Source organism: Leucoraja erinacea, chromosome 1 (assembly GCF_028641065.1).
Source record: "Leucoraja erinacea ecotype New England chromosome 1, Leri_hhj_1, whole genome shotgun sequence".
Classification (NCBI taxonomy): Eukaryota; Metazoa; Chordata; class Chondrichthyes; order Rajiformes; family Rajidae; genus Leucoraja; species Leucoraja erinaceus.
In genome coordinates this window covers 1,230,774-1,249,738 of record NC_073377.1, presented here as the reverse complement: position 1 = coordinate 1,249,738, position 18,965 = coordinate 1,230,774, and the positions used below count along the sequence as shown (strand labels likewise).

The window sequence follows — 18,965 nt, the reverse complement described above, 5'->3', positions numbered from 1 at the left end:
TGTTTGAGTTCAGTTCAATAGCCTGATGGCTGTGGGGAAGTAGCTATTCCTGAACCTGGTTGTTGCAGTCTTCAGGCTCCTGTACCTTCCACCTGAAGGTAGCAGGGAGATGAGTGTGTGGCCAGGATGATGTGGGTCCTTGATGATACTGTCAGCCTTTTTGAGGCAGCGACTGCAATAAATCCCTTCGATGGAAGGGAGGTCAGAGCCGATGATGGACTGGGCAGTGTTTACTACTTTTTGTAGTCTTTATCGCTCCGGGGTGCTCAAGTTGTTGAACCAAGTCATGATGCAACCGGTCAGCATGCTCTCTACTGTGCACCTGTAGAAGTTAGAGTCCTCCTTGACAAACCGACTCTCCGTAATCTTCTCAGCTACAAGTACATGGATAGATAGACGCAAAGTCCCGGGAGTAACCTTCTCCTTGCTAACAATGGTCTATAACAGGTAGTACGGAGATGAGGAAAAACATTTTCACCCAGAGATTTGGGAATCTGTGGAATTCTCTGCCTCAGAAGGTAGTGGAGGCCGATTCTCTGGATGCTTTCAAGAGAGAGTTAGATAGAGCTCTTAGAGTTAGCGGAGTCAAGGGATATGGGGAGAAGGAAGGAACGGGGTACTGATTGTGGATGATCAGCCATGATCACAGTGTCCTATTGTCTATTCTTTGAATTCCTTGAAAGCATCTCTTTTGATGTCTCTTTTTCACACCTTACCTTTCCTTATCTCTGTGTCCCCCTCTCCCCTGACTCCCAGTCTAAAGAACGGTATCAACCCGAAACATCACGCATTCCTACTCTCCAGAGATGCTGGCTGTCCCGCTGAGTTACTCCCGCATTTTGTGTCTATCCTCCACTGGTGCTGCCTGAGTTCCTCCAGCACTTTGTCATTTGCTCAAGATTGCAGCATCTGCAGCCTCTGGTGTTGTTATTTTTCTGAGCTGTCTATGTGGAGTCTGCTCGTCCTCCCTGTGAGCGGGTTTAGTTTAGTTTAGTTTAGTTTAGAGAAACCGCATGGAAGCTGGCCCATCGGCCCACCTAGTCCGCATGAAACATTTATCACCTGTACACTCGCCCTATCCTTTACAACGGTGGGCCAAAGGGCCTGTTTTCATGCTGTATCTCTAAACTAAACTAAACAGATGAATGAATTAATGAATGAATGAATTAATGAATGAATGAATGAATGAATGAATGGATGAATGAATGAATGAATGAATGAATGAATGATGATTGAATGAATGATGAATGATGATTGAATGAATGATTGAATGATTGAATGAATGATTGAATGATGAATGAATGAATGAATGAATGAATGAATGAATGAATGAATGAATGAATGAATGAATGAATGAATGAATGAATGAATGAATGAATGAATGAATGAATGAATGAATGAATGAATGATGAATGAATGAATGAATGAATGATGAATGAATGATGAATGAATGAATGATGAATGAATGAATGATTGAATGAATGAATGAATGAATGAATGAATGAATGGATGGATGCTTTTGTTGTTACATGTGACAAGTCACAGTGAAATTCTTTGCTTTGTACACCCAAGGTATGCAAACAGCTGCCACATAAAGGCCGGCGACAAAGTTACAAAGTACCCTACATCATGTCCTCCTTTGTTCTCCTCATCTCCCCCTCCCTCCTTGCAGTTCTCACACATACTGAAACAGCTGAAGCAAGCTGAGGTGAACATCACTTTTTAGTTTTGTTTAGAGATACAACGCAAAAACGTGCCCCTCGGCCCACCGAGTCGGCACCGACCAGCGATCCCAGCACATGGACACAATACTGCACACACTAGGGACAATGTACACTTCTACCAAACCAATTAACCTAAAAAACCCAGTACGTGTTAGTAGTGTGGGAGGAAACCGAAGATCTCGGAGAAAACCCACACAGGTCACGTGGGCAGACATACAAACTCCGTACAGGCAGCACCCGTAGTCAGGATCGAACTCGGCTCTCCGGTGCTGTATTTGCTGTAAGGCAGCAACTCTAACCGCTGCACCTTCCTAATTGTTGTTAATCCTTTGCAGGGGAGGAGACGGACGACAGCTCACCCTACGAGCCCAGCAAGCGAGGATATGACTATGCCAGACTGGCCTCCATCACAGCAGGTGAGTCCATGGGCGGAAATCCTGGGGGGGGAGGGGGGGGGTGACATGTCCCCTCTTGCTTTGAGAGGTGCGGGACAATCCCCCCCATGTTTTGTAATCCGGACTTTATCAGACGCATTCTAACAGCTGAATCAGCATGTTCACGGGATCTTTCTTCGCCCGGCGCGGCTTGAAATCAAAATGAAAGTCCTGCGAACGGACTGATTGAAGCCCCACGATTCGGGGTGGACGAAGCTGCTGTTGCTGCAATTTGGAGTCGGTCACCAACCAGGTTAGCTCCCGATGTTACCGTCCACAGGGCCCACGGGCCAAGCCTCGTGTGTGAGCGCATGAGCGCGCGCAGCCGCCAAGATATTGTGTCCCCCCCCATGTTTTGATAGCGATTTCCGTGCCTGGGTGATTCACCTCTTTATCAACAGCTGCAACAACACTGTATACTCAGACACAGCCTGCAGAGTGTATTGGGACTGTGTCAGTCGAGGCAAAGACTGGGGAGAGCCCAGAAGCTCCAAGAGATACTCTCTCTTTCTCAGAGGTTATGGGAAGAAGGCAGGAGAATGGGATTGAGAGGGAAAGATGGATCAGCCATGATAGAATGGCAGAGTAGACTTGATGGGCCGAATGGCCTAACTCTGCTCCTAACACGTATGAACTTCTTTCCACCATTTTGCATTCACACACATATTTCTTCAGGAAATTCTCTGTTCCACTTGGCGCCCACATAATCACGTAAGTCCATAAGCGATAGGAGCAGAATTAGGCCATTCGGCCCATCAGGTCTATTCTGCCATTCAATCATGGCTGACCTATCTTTCCCTCTCAATCCCCTTCTCCTGCTTTCTCCCCATAACCCCTGCCACCATTACTAATCAAGAACCTTCCAATCTCCGGTTTAAAAACATTCATCATCCTCCACACTCTTTCATTTTTGAATAATTCAACAACATCAGTTTATAAGATCATGTGATAGCATCAGAATTAGGCTATTCCGCCCATCGTGTCTACTCTGCCATTCTATCTCTCTGTTCTCTCTCCCTCCTCACCCCATTCTCCTGCCTTCTCCCCATAACCCCTGACACCCATACTGATCAAAAATCTATCTATTTCTGCCTTAAGAATACCCATTGGCTTGGCCTCCACAACAGCCGTCTGTAGCAATTAATTCCACAGATTCACCATTTGGAAATTCAGTTGAGTTGAGTTTATTGTCACGTGTACCGAGGTACAGTGAAAAGCTGTTGTTGCATGCTAACCAGTCAATACATGATTGCAATCGATCCATTGACAGACGTTTCCTTACTCTACTATCTTGCTCACACCCTTTGAATGATTTTATTTCAATTCCTTGGTCTTTGTTGACTCAGAATAGATGAAAGCAGAGATCCAGAGGACACATATCTAAGTGATTGTTCACTTTAGTTGAAGCAATGTTATGCCCCTGTCCCACTTAGGAAACCTGAACGGAAACCTCTGGAGACTTTGTGCCCCACCCAAGGTTTCCGTGCGGTTCCCGGAGGTTCCCAGGGGTTTTTGTCGGTCTCCCTACCTGCTTCCACTACCTGCAACCTCCGGCAACCACCCGCAACCTCCGGGAACCGCACGGAAACCTTGGGTGGGGCGCAAAGTCTCCAGAGGTTTCCGTTCAGGTTTCCTAAGTGGGACAGGGGCATTACTCAACAGGAAGTGACCATCAAACATAATTCCTTCCACCTCACAAGCCTGCTCTAATTTCTACTCAACTAATTCAAAGGTGCAATGTTTCTTTATTATCACATGTACTGAGGTGCAGTGAAATGCTTTTTTTTTGCATACAGCTCGGTAAATTATCAAATACACATAAACACAATCCCAGATTATGCACACAGTGTATATAAGTAGTCTATACCCATTGTCCACGGACACCATATACAAGGTCTCGACCAGAAACATCACCCATTCCTTCTCTCCGGAGATGCTGCCTGTCGTGCTGAGTTACTCCAGCTTTTTGTGTGTATCTTTGGTGTAAATCAGCATCTGCAGTTTCTTCCTACACGTATGCAAGGGTCGGCAGGTTTTGGCACTATTTCAAGGTTTCCAATGTCAGTTTCATGTCACATGTAAGGGCGGCACAGTGGCGCAGCGGTAGAGTTGCTGCCTTACAGCAAATACAGCGCCAGAGACCCGGGTTCGATCCTGACTACGGGCGCTGTCTGTACGGAGTTTGTACGTTCTCCCCGTGACCTGCGTGGGTTTTCTCCGAGATCTTCGGTTTCCTCCCACACCCCAAAGACGTACAGGTATGTAGGCTAATTGGCTTGGTAAATGTAAAAATTGTCCCTAGTGGGTATAGGACAGTGTTAATGCCCGGGGATCGCTGGTCGGCGCGGACATGGTGGCTGAAAAGGGCACGTTTCCGCGGGGTGTATCTCTGAACTAAACTAAGAAATGTACCAATTAAGGGACGGTGAAACTTGCCCAGTCGCCCAGTCCAGTTGCCCTTGAGTGCAGCTGGACTGGTCTCCTGGAGGCCTGCCCGATCCAGGTAACTTCATGAGGATATCCATCAGTATCACAAGGACGGCTGAGAAGGTTCTGTCCTTGGAGCCTTAGAGACCAGGGGAAACCTTTACACAGGATTCCTGCAGATCCTGGTTGGTATTTAGAAAGGAGCGCTGGATCCCCTGTCCAAAGCTCACTCATATGAACCCTCCGGAAAACATAACGTCATGTGAAACTATTCAAGTCAGACAGCTAGAATCTATCTAGCTAGAATCTATCTCCTTACACTGGCTCGATGGCACGGTGGTGCAGCGGTAGAGTTGCTGCCTTACAACGCTTGCAGCGCCAAACACCCGGGTTCGATCCCGATTACGGTTGCTGCACTCGGAATGGAGTTTGTACGTTCTCCCTGTGAGCTGGGTGGATTTTCTCCGAGACCTTCGGTTTCCTCCCACACTCCAAAGACGTACAGGTCTGTAGGTTCATTGGCTTGGTATAAGTGTAGATTGTCCCCAGTGTGTGTAGGAGAGTGTTAGCGTGCGGGGATCTCTGGTCGGCGCCGACCCGGTGGGCTGAAGGGCCTGTGTCCGCGCTGTATCTTTAAACTAAACTACTGGCTCACTTTTTTTGGAGGTCTTGACAGCTTTGCTAAGGTCTACTTATTCAAGCGGTTGCTACCACTCTTGGAACTTCCAAAACCCCATGTTGGTTCCAGAATTTGCCGTGTGTGATTATCCATGATCACAATGAATGGCGGTGCTGGCTCGAAGGGCTGAATGGCCTCCTCCTGCACCTATTTTCTATCTCCAGATTTAGTTTAGATTAGTTTAGTTTAGAGATACAGCGTGGAAACAGGCCCTTCGGCCCACCGAGTCCGTGCCATCCAGCGATCCCCGCACATTAACACTATCCTACACAATAGGGACAATTTATAATTTTACTGAAGCCAATTAACAAACTACAAACTTGCAGGTCTTTGGAATGTGGGAGGAAACCAGAGCACCCGGGGGAAACTCATGGGGAGACGTACAGTCTTCATACAGACAGCACCCGTGGTCAGGATCGAACCTGGGTCCCTGGCGCTGTAAGCACTGTAAGGCAGTAACTCTACCGCTGCGCCACTGTGATGCCCTGTGTTCCTCCAACACGTTTGTCTTTGCCATCAGGAATGCCTTGGCTAAATCTGCCTCCAGCAATTCTACAGCCAGATGTTTCACTGTACAAAATATTAATCTTCCATGCATCCCTCTTCTTTCATGCATCCATCACTTTAAAGCTGCATTCCCTTGAAACATCCACCGGTGGGAAAAACTTACCTCTATTAAACCCGGCATGATTTTACACACCACCGTCATATCACTTCTTAACCTTCTTGGCTCCTCTACAAGAAAACTCGCTCACCTCATCTCTTGATGCGTAAATCGCTTGACATTGGATGCCAGACTCTGAGAGAAGGAGCTATCCTCCGGACTTTAGACTTTAGAGATACAGAGACAGGCGGATCCAGGCCGTTCCGACCCACAGAGTCCATGTGCGAGCGGCGATCACCCCCTTCACTGACACTATCCTACACTCTATGGGCAATTTTACAATTAGAGTGTGGGAGAAAACCGGAGCACCCGGAGAAAGCCCACGCGGTCACGGGGAGAATGTACAAACTCCGTACAAACAGCGCCCGTAGTCAGGATCGAACCCAGTCAGGGTCACTGGCGCTGTAAGTCAGCAACTCTAACGCTGCACCACCGTGCCACACTCAGCCTTAGTTATCCCATCTCCAGTCTACAGGCATCTCAGCTCCAGTTTGGTACAAATTGACCATTATTTTTTGAGGCATGGTTTTTTTTTATGTCACTGTACCGAGGTACACTGAAATTCATTTCTGTATACGGTTCAGTACAAGTATGCACCTAGGCTACATGTTAGATAAGCATCTCAGATACAGTACAAGTGTGTAGTACACTGTACACAGAGTCGTCAGTTTGGCGCCATTTTCAAGTCCCAGTTGTTGTATGTGCAGGGTTCGTGGCCAGACAGTGAAGGCCCGTTGCCATGGCGTCAACTCACTTAGAACGGCTAATCAGAAAGGAAAAGAGCGCATTAACAAATCACCTCAGTGCTGGCCAAGGGAACGTGCTGTAAACACTGTAGTTAACACATCACAACAGCAGCAATAGCAATTCAGTGTAACAATCGATGCCGCAACAGTAGAGTTGCTGCCTCACAAAGCCAGAGGCCCGGGTTCGATCCCGACTACGGGCGCTGTCTGTATAGAGCTTGTACGTTCTCCCCGTGACCTGTGTGGGTTTTCTCCGAGATCTTGGGTTTCCTCCCGCACTCCAAAGACGTACAGGTTTGTCGGTTAATTGGCTTGGTATCAATGTAAATTGTCCCGAGTGTGTGTAGGATAGTGTAGTGTTATGCCCCTGTCCCACTTAGGAAACCTGAACGGAAACCTCTGGAGACTTTGCGCCCCACCCAAGGTTTCCGTGCGGTTCCCAGAGGCTGCAGGTGGTTGGCGGAGGTTGCAGGTAGTGGAAGCAGGTAGGGAGACTGACAAAAACCTCCGGGAACCTCACGGAAACCTTGGGTGGGGCGCAAAGTCTCCAGAGGTTTCCGATCAGGTTTCCTAAGTGGGACAGGGGCATTAGTGTGTGGTGATCGCTGGTCGGTACCGACTCGGTGGGTCGGAGGGGCCCGTGTCCGTGTTGTATCTCTAAACCAAACACAAAGTCCTGGAGTAACTCAGCAGGCCAAATGCAGACAGGTGGGGCAAGTGCAGTTGGGACATGTTGGTTGGTGTGAGCAATCTGGGTCGAATGGCCTATTTCCACGCTGTATGGCTCTATGACTCAATAACAGGACGGTTGCTGTCTGGCGATCAGGACTTTACCTCTGCTATTCCTGTTCATGGTTATTAACATTGATGAACATGCTACAATGTGTAGGGCAGAACTGCAGGAGCTGGTTTACACCGACAGACACAAAATGCAAGGTAGACCCAAAATGCCAGAGTAACTCAGTGGGACAGGCAGCAGCATGTTGTTTAAGAAGGAACTGCAGATGCTGGAAAATCGAAGGTACACAAAAATGCTGGAGGAACTCAGCGAAGGAAATAGGCAATGTTTCGGGCCGAGACCCTTCTTCAGACTGATAGGCAGCATCACTGGAGAGAAGGGATGGGTGATTTTTGGGTTGAGATCCTTCTTCCGAAACGTCATCCATTCCTTCTCTCCAGAGATGCTGCCTGTCCCGGCTGAGTTATTCCAGCATTATTGTCTATCTTCGTTGTAAACAAGCATTTGCAGTTCCTTCCCAAACTAAATCATCGCTGGGATAATTCTCTGGACCCTCTCCAATGTCAGCACATCCTTCCTCAGATATGGGGGGCAAAACTGCTCTCAATATGCCAAATGCAGCCAGACCAGCGCCTTGCTGGGTCTCAGCGTTACATCCCGGCACCAAGTTGGCACAAGGTCTATAGGAAGATTCAATGTTTGTCCAATTGGTTTCACAGGGTCTGATGTAGGTGTGACACGGGCCAACCGTTGCCTGGATGCGGCCAAGGCCTGCAACGTGGACGAGTCGTGCCAGAGGCTGCGGACTGAGTACGTGTACTCCTGCATCAAGCCCTCCAGCAACACGGAGACCTGCAACCGCCTCAAGTGCCACAAAGTCCTGCGCAAGTTCTTTGACCGCGTCCCCGTCGAGTTCACGCACGAGCTGCTCTTCTGCCCCTGTGAGGACACGGCGTGTGCCGAGCGCAGGAGGCAGACGATTGTCCCATCCTGCTCTTACTACGTCAAGGAGAAGCAGAACTGCCTGTCGCTGCTGGAGTCCTGCAAGGTCGACGTTGTCTGCAGGTAAAGAGGTCCGTTCTTTCCTTGAGTTGGCACCCCGTCTCCCTGCCGCTATAAAAGAATCGCCGATGGCAAGGTGGAAATAGAAGACTCGTTCTTAGTTTAGTTTGGTGATACAGCGCGGAAACAGGCCATTCGGCCCCTCCGATTCCACAACGACCAGCCACCCGCGCACGTTAACACTATCGCATGCACACACTGGGGACAATTTACACTTGTATCAACCCAATTCAACCTACGTGGTCACGGGGAGAATGTACAAACTTCGTACAGACAGCGCCCGTAGTCGGGATTGAACCCAGGTCTCCGACGCTGCAAGCGTACGTAGTAAGGCAGCAACTCTAGCGCTGCACCACCGTGCTGTCCTGTTCATTCATTCATTTGTCCACAGAAAATGGGATACGATGGGGAGCCCAGTATTTATTATCCATCACCACATATGTCACAGAGTGATACAGTGTGGAAACAGGCCCTTCGGCCCAACTTGCCCACACCGACCAACATGTCCCAGCTACACTAGTCCCACCTGCCAGCGTTTGGACCACAACCCTCCAAACCTGTCCGATCCATGTACCTGTCTAACTGTTTCTTAAACGTTGGGATAGTCCCAGCCTCAACTACCTCCTCTGGCAGCTTGTTCTGAACTGAGAGGAGTATAAGATCATTCCAAACGTCAGTCATAGTCTTACTTTCAGTTTTCTTTTTAGTTTTAGTTTTAGAGATACAGCACGGAAACAGGCCAAGTCTGCATCACCTCGTACACTAGCACTATCCGACACACTAGGGATAATTTACAATTTTACCAAAGCCAATTAACCTACAAACCTGCATGTCTTTGGAGTGTGGGAGGAAAATAGACAATAGACAATAGACAATAGGTGCAGGAGTAGACCATTCGGCCCTTCGAGCCAGCACCGCCATTCTGATGGCTGATCATCCACAATCAGTACCCCGTTCCTGCCTTCTCACCATATCCCTGACTCCGCTATTTTTAAGAGCCCTATCTAGCTCTCTCTTGAAACCATCCAGAGAACCTGCCTCCACCACACTCTGAGGCAGAGAATTCCACAGACTCACCACTCTCTGTGAGAAAAAGTGTCTCCTCGTCTCCGTTCTAAATGGCTTACTCCTTATTCTTAAACTGTGGTCCCTGGTTCTGGACTCCCCCAACATCGGGAACATGTTTCCTGCCTCTAGTGTGTCCAAGCCCTTAACAATCTTATATGTTTCAATGAGGAAACCGGAGCATCTGGAGGAAACCCACGCAGTCACAGGGAGAACATTCAAATTCTGTACAGACGACACCCATAGTCAGGATCGAACTGTTATCTCTGGCGCAGTAAGGCAGCAACTCTACCCTTGCGCCACTATGCCATCCTAGCCCGAGATACACATAAAGACTTGGCCCGAGGGTGCTGCTGCCCAACTTCAGGACTGTTTTGAGTGCACCAAGTGGGACCTGTTTGCAAACCAGGACATACAAGAATACACATCCACAGTCATGTTCTATATACAGAACTGTATCAACAACGTCACTGTCGACAGGGAGGTCAGGTGCTATCCAAACAACAAACCATGGATGATCAGGGATGTCAGGAAACTGCTGAGGGAACGCAACTCAGCGTTTAGATCTGGCAGTGATGAATTGTACAGCACTGCCAGATCTAAATTAAAGAGAGCCATTAAAGAGGCAAAGACAGCCTATGGAAGAAGGCTAGAGGGGCACTTTAACGAGAGGGACCCTCGGCGTGTCTGGCAGGGCATTCAGCAACTCACAAACTACAAGGGCAAGGGGGGGGCGATCATCAGCAGCAGTAACAACTCGCTAGCTGAGGAGCTCAACCATTTTTTCGCCCGGTTTGAGCTGAATGAGGTGGAGCCTGCACCTGCAACCGCACCCAGCACTGATGACCTGGCACTCGCTGTGAGTACGGAGGACGTCAGAAAAACACTCCGCAGGGTCAACCCCAGGAAGGCTGCTGGCCCAGATGGCATCACAGGGAGAGTACTGCGGGACTGTGCAGACCAGTTAGCAGAGGTTTTTAGCGACATCTTTAACCTCTCTCTGTCAACATGCACTGTCCCTAAATGCTTTAAGACTGCTACCATCGTGCCTGTACCCAAAAAAACATCCATTACCAGCTTGAATGACTATAGACCTGTTGCTCTCACTTCAACGGTGATGAAGTGTTTTGAACGGCTGGTCCTGGCCCACATTAAGTCATCACTCCCATCCACCCTGGATCAGCATCAGTTTGCACATAGAGCTAATAGGTCAGCAGAGGATGCCATCAATATAGCTCTACATTCTGCACTGACACATCTGGAGCGTCCTGGCTCATATGTGAGGATGTTGTTTGTAGATTTTAGTTCTGCATTTAATACAATCATCCCCAGCAGAATGGTGGACAAACTGTCTGATCTGGGTGTTAATGCAAACACATGCAGATGGATCAAGGACTTTTTAACAGATCGCCCACAGACTGTCAGGATGGGGTCCAATCACTCCCCAGTCCTGACGCTCAGCACAGGAGCGCCACAAGGTTGTGTGCTGTGTCCCATCTTGTATACAATATACACTTATGAGTGTATACCAACACACAGTACAAACAGGATCATCAAGTTTGCGGACGACACGACTGTGGTGGGACTGATAAGCAACAACGACGAGTCTCTCTACAGGGATGAAGTCCAAAAACTGACTGTCTGGTGTACCAAACATAACCTGGTGCTCAACCCATCAAAGACTAAAGAACTGGTCGTTGACTTCAGGAGGAAGAGGAGAGAGGAATCTGCTCCCTTATACATCAAAGGAGACATGGTGGAGAGAGTCACTGGCTTTAAGTTCCTGGGAATAAACATCTCCCAGGACCTCAAATGGCAAATGAACACCGTCACTCTCGTGAAGAAGTCACATCAGCGGCTGTATTTCCTGAGGTCTCTGCGGAGAGCAAACGTCTCACAGCCGCTGCTGCTGTCCTTCTACCGATGCGCCGTGGAAAGTATCCTCTCCTTTGGAATCCTGGCGTGGTTTGCTAGCTGCACTGTGGCTGAGAGGAGGGCGCTGCAGGGAGTTATAAAAACTGCACAGAGCATCACAAACGCTCAACTGCCCTCCTTGGATGATATATACAGGGCCCGATGCTTGCACCAGGCCACAAACATCAAGCAGGACACATCCCACCCTGCCAACCACCTTTTCACTCTGCTACCCTCTGGGAGGCGATTCAGGTCTCTGAAGGCTCGCACCGGTAGACTAAAAAATAGTTTCTACCCATGTGCGATAAAATAACTTAATTCCAACAGAGAACACTGGGGAAGGAAAATGTAATTCCAAGAAATGCAACATTCTTTTTCAATTCTTTTTAAATACTTATTTATTATTTTACTAATAAGTGTACATATGTGTCAATGGGTGTCGTGTTTGTATTTTTTTAACCGGAAGAGATGTAATTGAATTTCGTTGCACAGTATTGTGCAATGACAATAAACGTATTAATTCACCTGATCATTCCAAGCATGTCCATCCTCAACATCTCCCGATAGCCAATACCCCCTAAATCCTGGGAGCATTTTGGTGATCCTCGTCAACACCCTCTCCCCAAGCCTCCTCGTCCTTCCTGGAATTAGGTCGACCAAAACTGCAGACAACAGTGTACAGAGAAATGTGAGGTGTTGCATTTAGAGAGCACTAACATGGGCAGAACCAATACCGTGAATAGTAGGGCTCTGGGGAGTGTTGTAGAGCAGAGGGAACATAGAAACATAGAAACATAGAAACATAGAAACTTAGAAATTAGGTGCAGGAGTAGGCCATTCGGCCCTTCAATCCTGCACCGCCATTCAATATGATCATGGCTGATCATCCAACTCAGTATCCCGTACCTGCCTTCTCTCCATACCCCCTGATCCCTTTAGCCACAAGGGCCACATCTAACTCCCTCTTAAATATAGCCAATGAACTGGCCTCGACTACCCTCTGCGGCAGAGAGTTCCAGAGATTCACCACTCTCTGTGTGAAAAAAGTTCTTCTCATCTCGGTTTTAAAGGACTTCCCCCTTATCCTTAAGCTGTGACCCCTTGTCCTGGACTTCCACAACATCGGGAGCAATCTTCCTGCATCTAGCCTGTCCAACCCCTTAAGAATTTTGTAAGTTTCCATAAGATCCCCTCTCAATCTCCTAAATTCTAGAGAGTATAAACCAAGTCTATCCAGTCTTTCTTCGTAAGACAGTCCTGACATCCCAGGAATCAGTCTGGTGAACCTTCTCTGCACTCCCTCTATGGCAAGAATGTCCTTACTCAGATTTGGAGACCAAAACTGTACGCAATACTCCAGGTGTGGTCTCACCAAGACCCTGTACAACTGCAGTAGAACCGCCCTGCTCCTATACTCAAATCCTTTTGCTATGAAAGCTAACATACCATTCGCTTTCTTTACTGCCTGCTGCACCTGCATGCCTACTTTCAATGACTGGTGTACCATGACACCCAGCACTATAGGTACATGGCTCTTCGAAACTGCTACCGCGGGTCATCATCATCAGCGGTCACTCGAAACGAGTATGACTGTCCTCTCCTCTCCATCGGGTCGTCTACTTGTGGGTCTGCAGATGTCTGTAGAGGCCGATCCGTGATCCACACCCCTTGGTGCAACGTGGGCAGTGGAGACTGGCGGTGGTTGGCAGTAGTCTCTCTCCTTACGGCGCCGTAGACAGTGTGGTTAAAAAAGGCTTTTGGCACATTGGCCTTCATCAGTCAGAGCATCGAGTACAGAAGTTGCGAGGTCATGTTGCAGTTGTATACGTTGTTGAGGCCGCATTTAGAATATTGTGTTCAGTTTTAAGCACTGTGTTATAGGAACAATGTCATCAAGCTGGCAAGGATGCAGAGCAGATTTACGAGGATGTTGCCAGGACTAAAGGGCCTGGGCAATAGGGAGCGGTCAAGCAGGCTAGGTCTCTATTCCTTGGTGTGCAGGAGGATGAGGGGTGATCTTATAGAGGTGTGTAAAATCATGAGAGGAATAAGTCGGGTAGGGGCACAGATTCCTTTGCCCAGAGTAGAGGAATCAAGGACCAGAGACTGTAGGCTTAAGATGAACGTGAAAAGATTTAATATTTAGGGCTTTATTCTTTGGAGCGCAGAAGGTTAAGGGGGGACTTGATAGAGGTTTTTAAAATGATGAGAGGGATACACAGAGTTGACGTGGAAAAGCTTTTCCCACTGAGAGTAGGGAAGATCCAAACAAGGGACATGACATGAGAATTAAGGGACTGAAGTTTAGGGGTAACATGAGGGGGAACTTCTTTACTCAGAGAGTGGTAGCTGTGTGGAATGAGCTTCCAGTGAAGGTGGTGGAGGCAGGTTTGTTTTTATCATTTAAAAATAAATTGGATAGTTATATGGATGGGAAGGGAATGGAGGGTTATGGTCTGAGCGCAGGTATATGGGACTAGGGGAGATTATGTGTTCGGTTAATAGAAATTTGAGCGGTCATTTTTCTACGCAAAGGGTGGTAGGTGTATTGAACGAGCTGCCGGAGAAGATAGTTGAGGCAAGGCCCATTGCAACATCCAAGAAACATTTCGATAGGTACATAGATTAGACAGGTTTAGAGGGATGTGGTCTAAATACAGGCAGGTAGGACTGGTGTCGATAGGACGGATTGGCCAGTATGGGCAAGTTGTGCCGAAGGTTCCATGCTCTAAGACTCTATGACTAATACTACTAATATGGCCTAACCAAAGTTGAATCGAGTTGCTGTCCATAATTAATTCCCACCTCACAACCCCTCTGCCCTCCATTCTTTCACCCAAGGAATTAGAATTCCAAGCACTCCGAACATGGATTAAGGTCTCCTGTCTCTGACTCTCGTCATGTTTGACATGAAAGGAATTTGTGCAATATCATCACAGCTCCCAAGAGAAGCATGAAACTGTCCCTAATTCGGCAATAAATTAACAACCTCGCCGAAATGGACACAGTGGAACAAAGGGACCTGGTAGTGGGGAAGATACATCATTTCACACTTCTGCAGGAAGCCTTTCTTCCATCAAAGCGGCACGATGGCGCAGCGGTAGAGCTACTGCCTTACAGCGCCAGAGACCCTGACTACGAGTGCTTGTCCGTACGTTCTCCCCGTGACCTGCGTGGGTTTTCTCCGAGATCTTCGGTTGCCCTCCCACACTCCAAAGACGTACAGGTTTGTAGGTTAATTGTCTTGGTATAAATATGCAACATTGTCCCGAGTGCTCGTAGGGTGCTGTTAATATTCGACGATCACTGGTCGTCGCAGATACGGCAGGCCGAAGGGCCTGTTTCCGTGCAGTATATCTAAACTAAACTAAACTAAAGCCTTGCAGAAGAGATTAGTTGCCTTGACTGCAGGTACTTCTTCTTCTTGCGTATGGCGTGCACTGCCTAAAGTTGTAGGATGCAGGTACTTAAGGGCCTGTCCCACGAGCATGCGACTCCATGCGGCAAGCGCGACCTAACGTGGTCGCTTGAGCCATACGGCCTCGCGGAGCCGGTCCCACTTCGATCGCCGGAGCTGTATGGAGTTGTGCGGAGCTGATCCCGACATCCGAAAAACTGACCATGTTCAAAAATTCCGCGCGGCAACGGCCTGCCGGCCCGCAGCCGCCTCGACGCCGTACGCACCGCCTCGACGGACATACGCAGCGTCTTGACGCCGTACGCAGCAGACTTCGCACGAATTCACGTCACTCACTCGACCTCCATGCGGCCCCCGCTTCCGGTTTGATCGCGCTTGCTGCAAGCAGGCACATGCTGGTGGGACCGGCCCTGTACGGGGAACACCTGACCTCCGCGCTGCCCCCGCTTCCGGTTTGGTCGCGCTTGCCGCATGCACGTCGCATGCTCGTGGGACAGGCCTTTTAATCGGCTAAAATAGCCACCTTCTATTCTGTAAGTATAAGATATTGGTGTGACCACATGTTTTATGTTCAGTTTTTTGGTCACCATGTAACAGGAAAGACATTGTCAAACTGCAAAGGGTATAGAGAAGATTTACGAGAATGTTGCCAGGATGCGAGGGTCTGAGCTGTAGGGAGAGGTGGAGCAGGCTAGAACTTTATTATTTGGAGTGCAGGAGGATGAGGGAGCTTCTGATAGAGATGTGCCCACAATGCTTGTGCCAAGCATGATGCCAAGTCAAACTAACGTTCCCTGCTAGCGGAATCAGTTAGATAGAGCTCTAGGAGCTATGGGGAGAAGGCAGGCACGGGTTACTGATTGTGGATGATCAGCCATGATCACAATGAATGGCGGTGCTGGCTCGAAGGGCCAATGGCCACCTCCTGCACCTATTTTCCATGTTTCCATGTTTCTATCCCCTGCATATCCACGCGCCTATCTAAAACTTCTGAAACTTTTATATGTGTCTCCACCCCATCCCTGGCAGCGCATTCCAGGCACCCACCACCCTCTGTGCCCCCGCACATCTCTTTTAAACTTTGCCCCCTCTCACACTACAGCTACGCCCTCTAGTGTTGGACATTTCCATCCTGGGGAAAAAAGATTCTGACTGTCTACCTCATCTATGCCTCAGATACTTCTATATACTTCTATCATGTGCTGTAAGAAGTGGAGTGGTTTGGTGGTGATGAAAGAGTGGTCCAGAGATTTGCCAAAGAACCGGTACATTGCTCTGCACACTCCGAACCGGACTGTTAGGAGTGTTGAAAGCTTGTTGTTGGATTAGCGGAAACTGTGAAGGATAATCACAAGCTGGACAGTGCAGAGAAGATTTACGGACATCTTTTCATGGCGTGAGGGTCTGAGCTATAGAGAGAGGTTGGGCAGGCTAGGACTTTATTCCTTGGAGTGCTGGAGGATGAGGGGTGATCATATAGAGGTGTATAAAGTGATGAGGGGGGCAGATAGGATAAATCCACAGAGTCTTTCACCCAGAGTGGAGAAATCAAACGGTTTAAGGTGGGAAAGGAAAGATTGAATATGAACTTGAGGAGCAACATTTTCACATGTATGGAACGAGCTGCCAGAGGAGGTGGTTGAGGCAGGTACAATAACAACAATAAAAATATATATTTGGACAAGTACATGGATAGGAAAGGTTTAAAAGGAAATGGGCCAAACGCGGGTGAGACTATATAAACATAGATAATAGGTGCAGGAGGAGGCCATTCGGCCCTTCGAGCCATTTATTGTGATCATGGCTGATCGGCCCCTATCAATAACCTGTGCCTGCCTTCTCCCCATATCCCTTGACTCCACTAGCCCCTAGAGCTCTATCTAACTCTCTCTTAAATCCATCCAGTGACATGGCCTCCACTGCCCTCTGTGCATAAATTCACAACTCTCTGGGTGAAAACGTTTTTCCTCACCTCAGTCTTAAATGACCTCCCATTTATTCTAAGTGTGGCCCCTGGTTCTGGACTCATCCGACATTGGGAACATTTACCTGCATCTAGCTTGTCAAATCCTTTTATAGTTTTATATGTTTCTATAAGATTCCCCCTCATCCTTCTAAACTCCAGTGAATACAAGCCTAGTCTTTTCAATCTTATCTCATATGACAGTCCCGCCATCCCAGGGATCAATCTCGTGAACCTACGCTGCACTGCTTCAATCACAAGGATGTCCTTCCTCAAATTAGGAGACCGAAACTGTATACAATACTCCAGATGTGGTCTCACCAGAGCCCTATACAACTGCAGAAGAACCTTGTTACTCCTATACTGAAATCCTCTTGTTATGAAGGCCAACATTGCATTCGCTTTCTTCACTGCCTGTGACTAGTGTTGATGGGGATTTTAGTCAGGATGGGCAAGTTGGGCTGAAGGACCTTTTACCAGATCCATGGTCAATTTCTTCCCAGCTGTTATCAGGCAACTGAACCGTCCTATCAACCACAAGAGAGCGGTCCTGAGCTACTATCTACCTCATTGGAGACTTTCAGACTATCTTTAATTAAACGTAACTGGACTTTATCTTGCTTTATAAGCTTTTAGATAGGCACGCGGAAATGCAGGGAATGGAGGGATAAGGATCATGGTGCAGGCAGAACTTAGTTTGACGGCATCATGTTTGGCACAAACATTGCGGGTACACCTCTATCCCCCTTTATCCAGTGCCTGTACACTGTGGACGGCTTGATTCTAATCACGTATTGTCTTTCCATTGATTGATTAACAAGCAACAAAAAGCTTTTCACTGTACCTTCGGTACACGTGACAATAAACTGAACTAACTAACTAACTGTGTGTAGGAAAGAATTGCAGATACTGGTTTAAATCAAAGGTAGACACAAAATGCAGGAGTAACTCAGCGGGCCAGGCAGCATCTCTGTAGAGAAGGAATGGGTGAAGTTTTGGGTTGAGACCCTTCTTCAAAGTGGGCGGGACAGAGATAGAATGTAGTCGGAGACAATAAGTCTGGTGGTAGAACTGGGAAGGGGGAAGGGATGGAGAGAGAGACAAAGCAAGGGTTATTTGAAGTTAGAAAAGTCAATATTCATATCGCCACTCAAGCAAAATATGAGGTGCTGTTCCTCCAATTTGCATTGGGCCTCACTCTAACAATGGAGGAGGCCCAGGACAGAAAGGTCACTGTGGGAATGAGAGGGGGAGTTAAAGTGCTGAGCAACCGGGAGATCAGGTTTAATGCGGACTGAGCGGATGTGTTCAGCGAAATGAAACTAACTAACTAACTGATATAACAAAATGTAAAAAATATTTGGACAGATACATGGATAGGAAAGGTGGGTCAAATGCGGGCAGGTAGAACTAGTGTCGCTGGAGAGGTAGAAATAAAATGCTGGAGTAACTCAACCGATGATGCAGCATCTATGGAGAGAAGGAATGGGCAACGTTTCGGGTCAAGACCCTTCTTCAGACTGACGGGGATCTTGGGCAAGTTGGGCTGAAGGGTCTGTTTCCATGCTGTATTCCATTCCAGATGTCTACGTCTATCTGCCAAATATGGAGAAGATGTTTCCACTAGTGCTAGTTTCCACTAGCCAGAGGCCACGGCTTCAGAATAAAAGGACGTACCTTTAGAAAGAAGATGAGGAGGAATTTCTTTTGTCAGAGTGTGGTGAATCTGTGGAATTCACTTGCCACTGATGCCCGCGCATTGGCTATTTTTCGGGCACAAATTGTCAGATTATGGATTAGTCAGGGTGTCAGGGATTATGGGGAGAAGGCAGGGGAATGGAGCGGACAGGGAAAAATAGATCAGCCATGATTGAATGGCGGAGTAGACTTGATGGGCTGAATGGCCTAATTCTGCTTCTGTAACTTATGAACATACGTATGATAGGGTGGAAGGTGAGAACCAGGGGTACTCTATCTTTGCTGCAGTAGGAAAAGGGATGAGAGCAGAAATGCAGAACAATATGAGACCGAGAGCTCTGGTGGAAAGGAAGCCACCATTGAAAAAGGAGGAAGACTAGAAAATCACCATGTGGAAAGTCCCATCACTGGAGTAGGTGGCAGTGGAAAGTA

General features: G+C 48.0%; 1 protein-coding gene across 1 annotated transcript in view; it reads left to right on the top strand.

The window, feature by feature from the left end:
- Positions 1–18,965, top strand: part of gfra4a (GDNF family receptor alpha 4a) — a 270,519-nt gene that overhangs the window by 196,115 nt on the left and 55,439 nt on the right. Inside the window, exons 3-4 of the mRNA XM_055643327.1 lie at positions 2,060–2,140; positions 8,133–8,478. Coding sequence (XP_055499302.1) covers positions 2,060–2,140; positions 8,133–8,478 — 427 coding nt within the window. The remainder of the gene's footprint in view (positions 1–2,059; positions 2,141–8,132; positions 8,479–18,965) is intronic.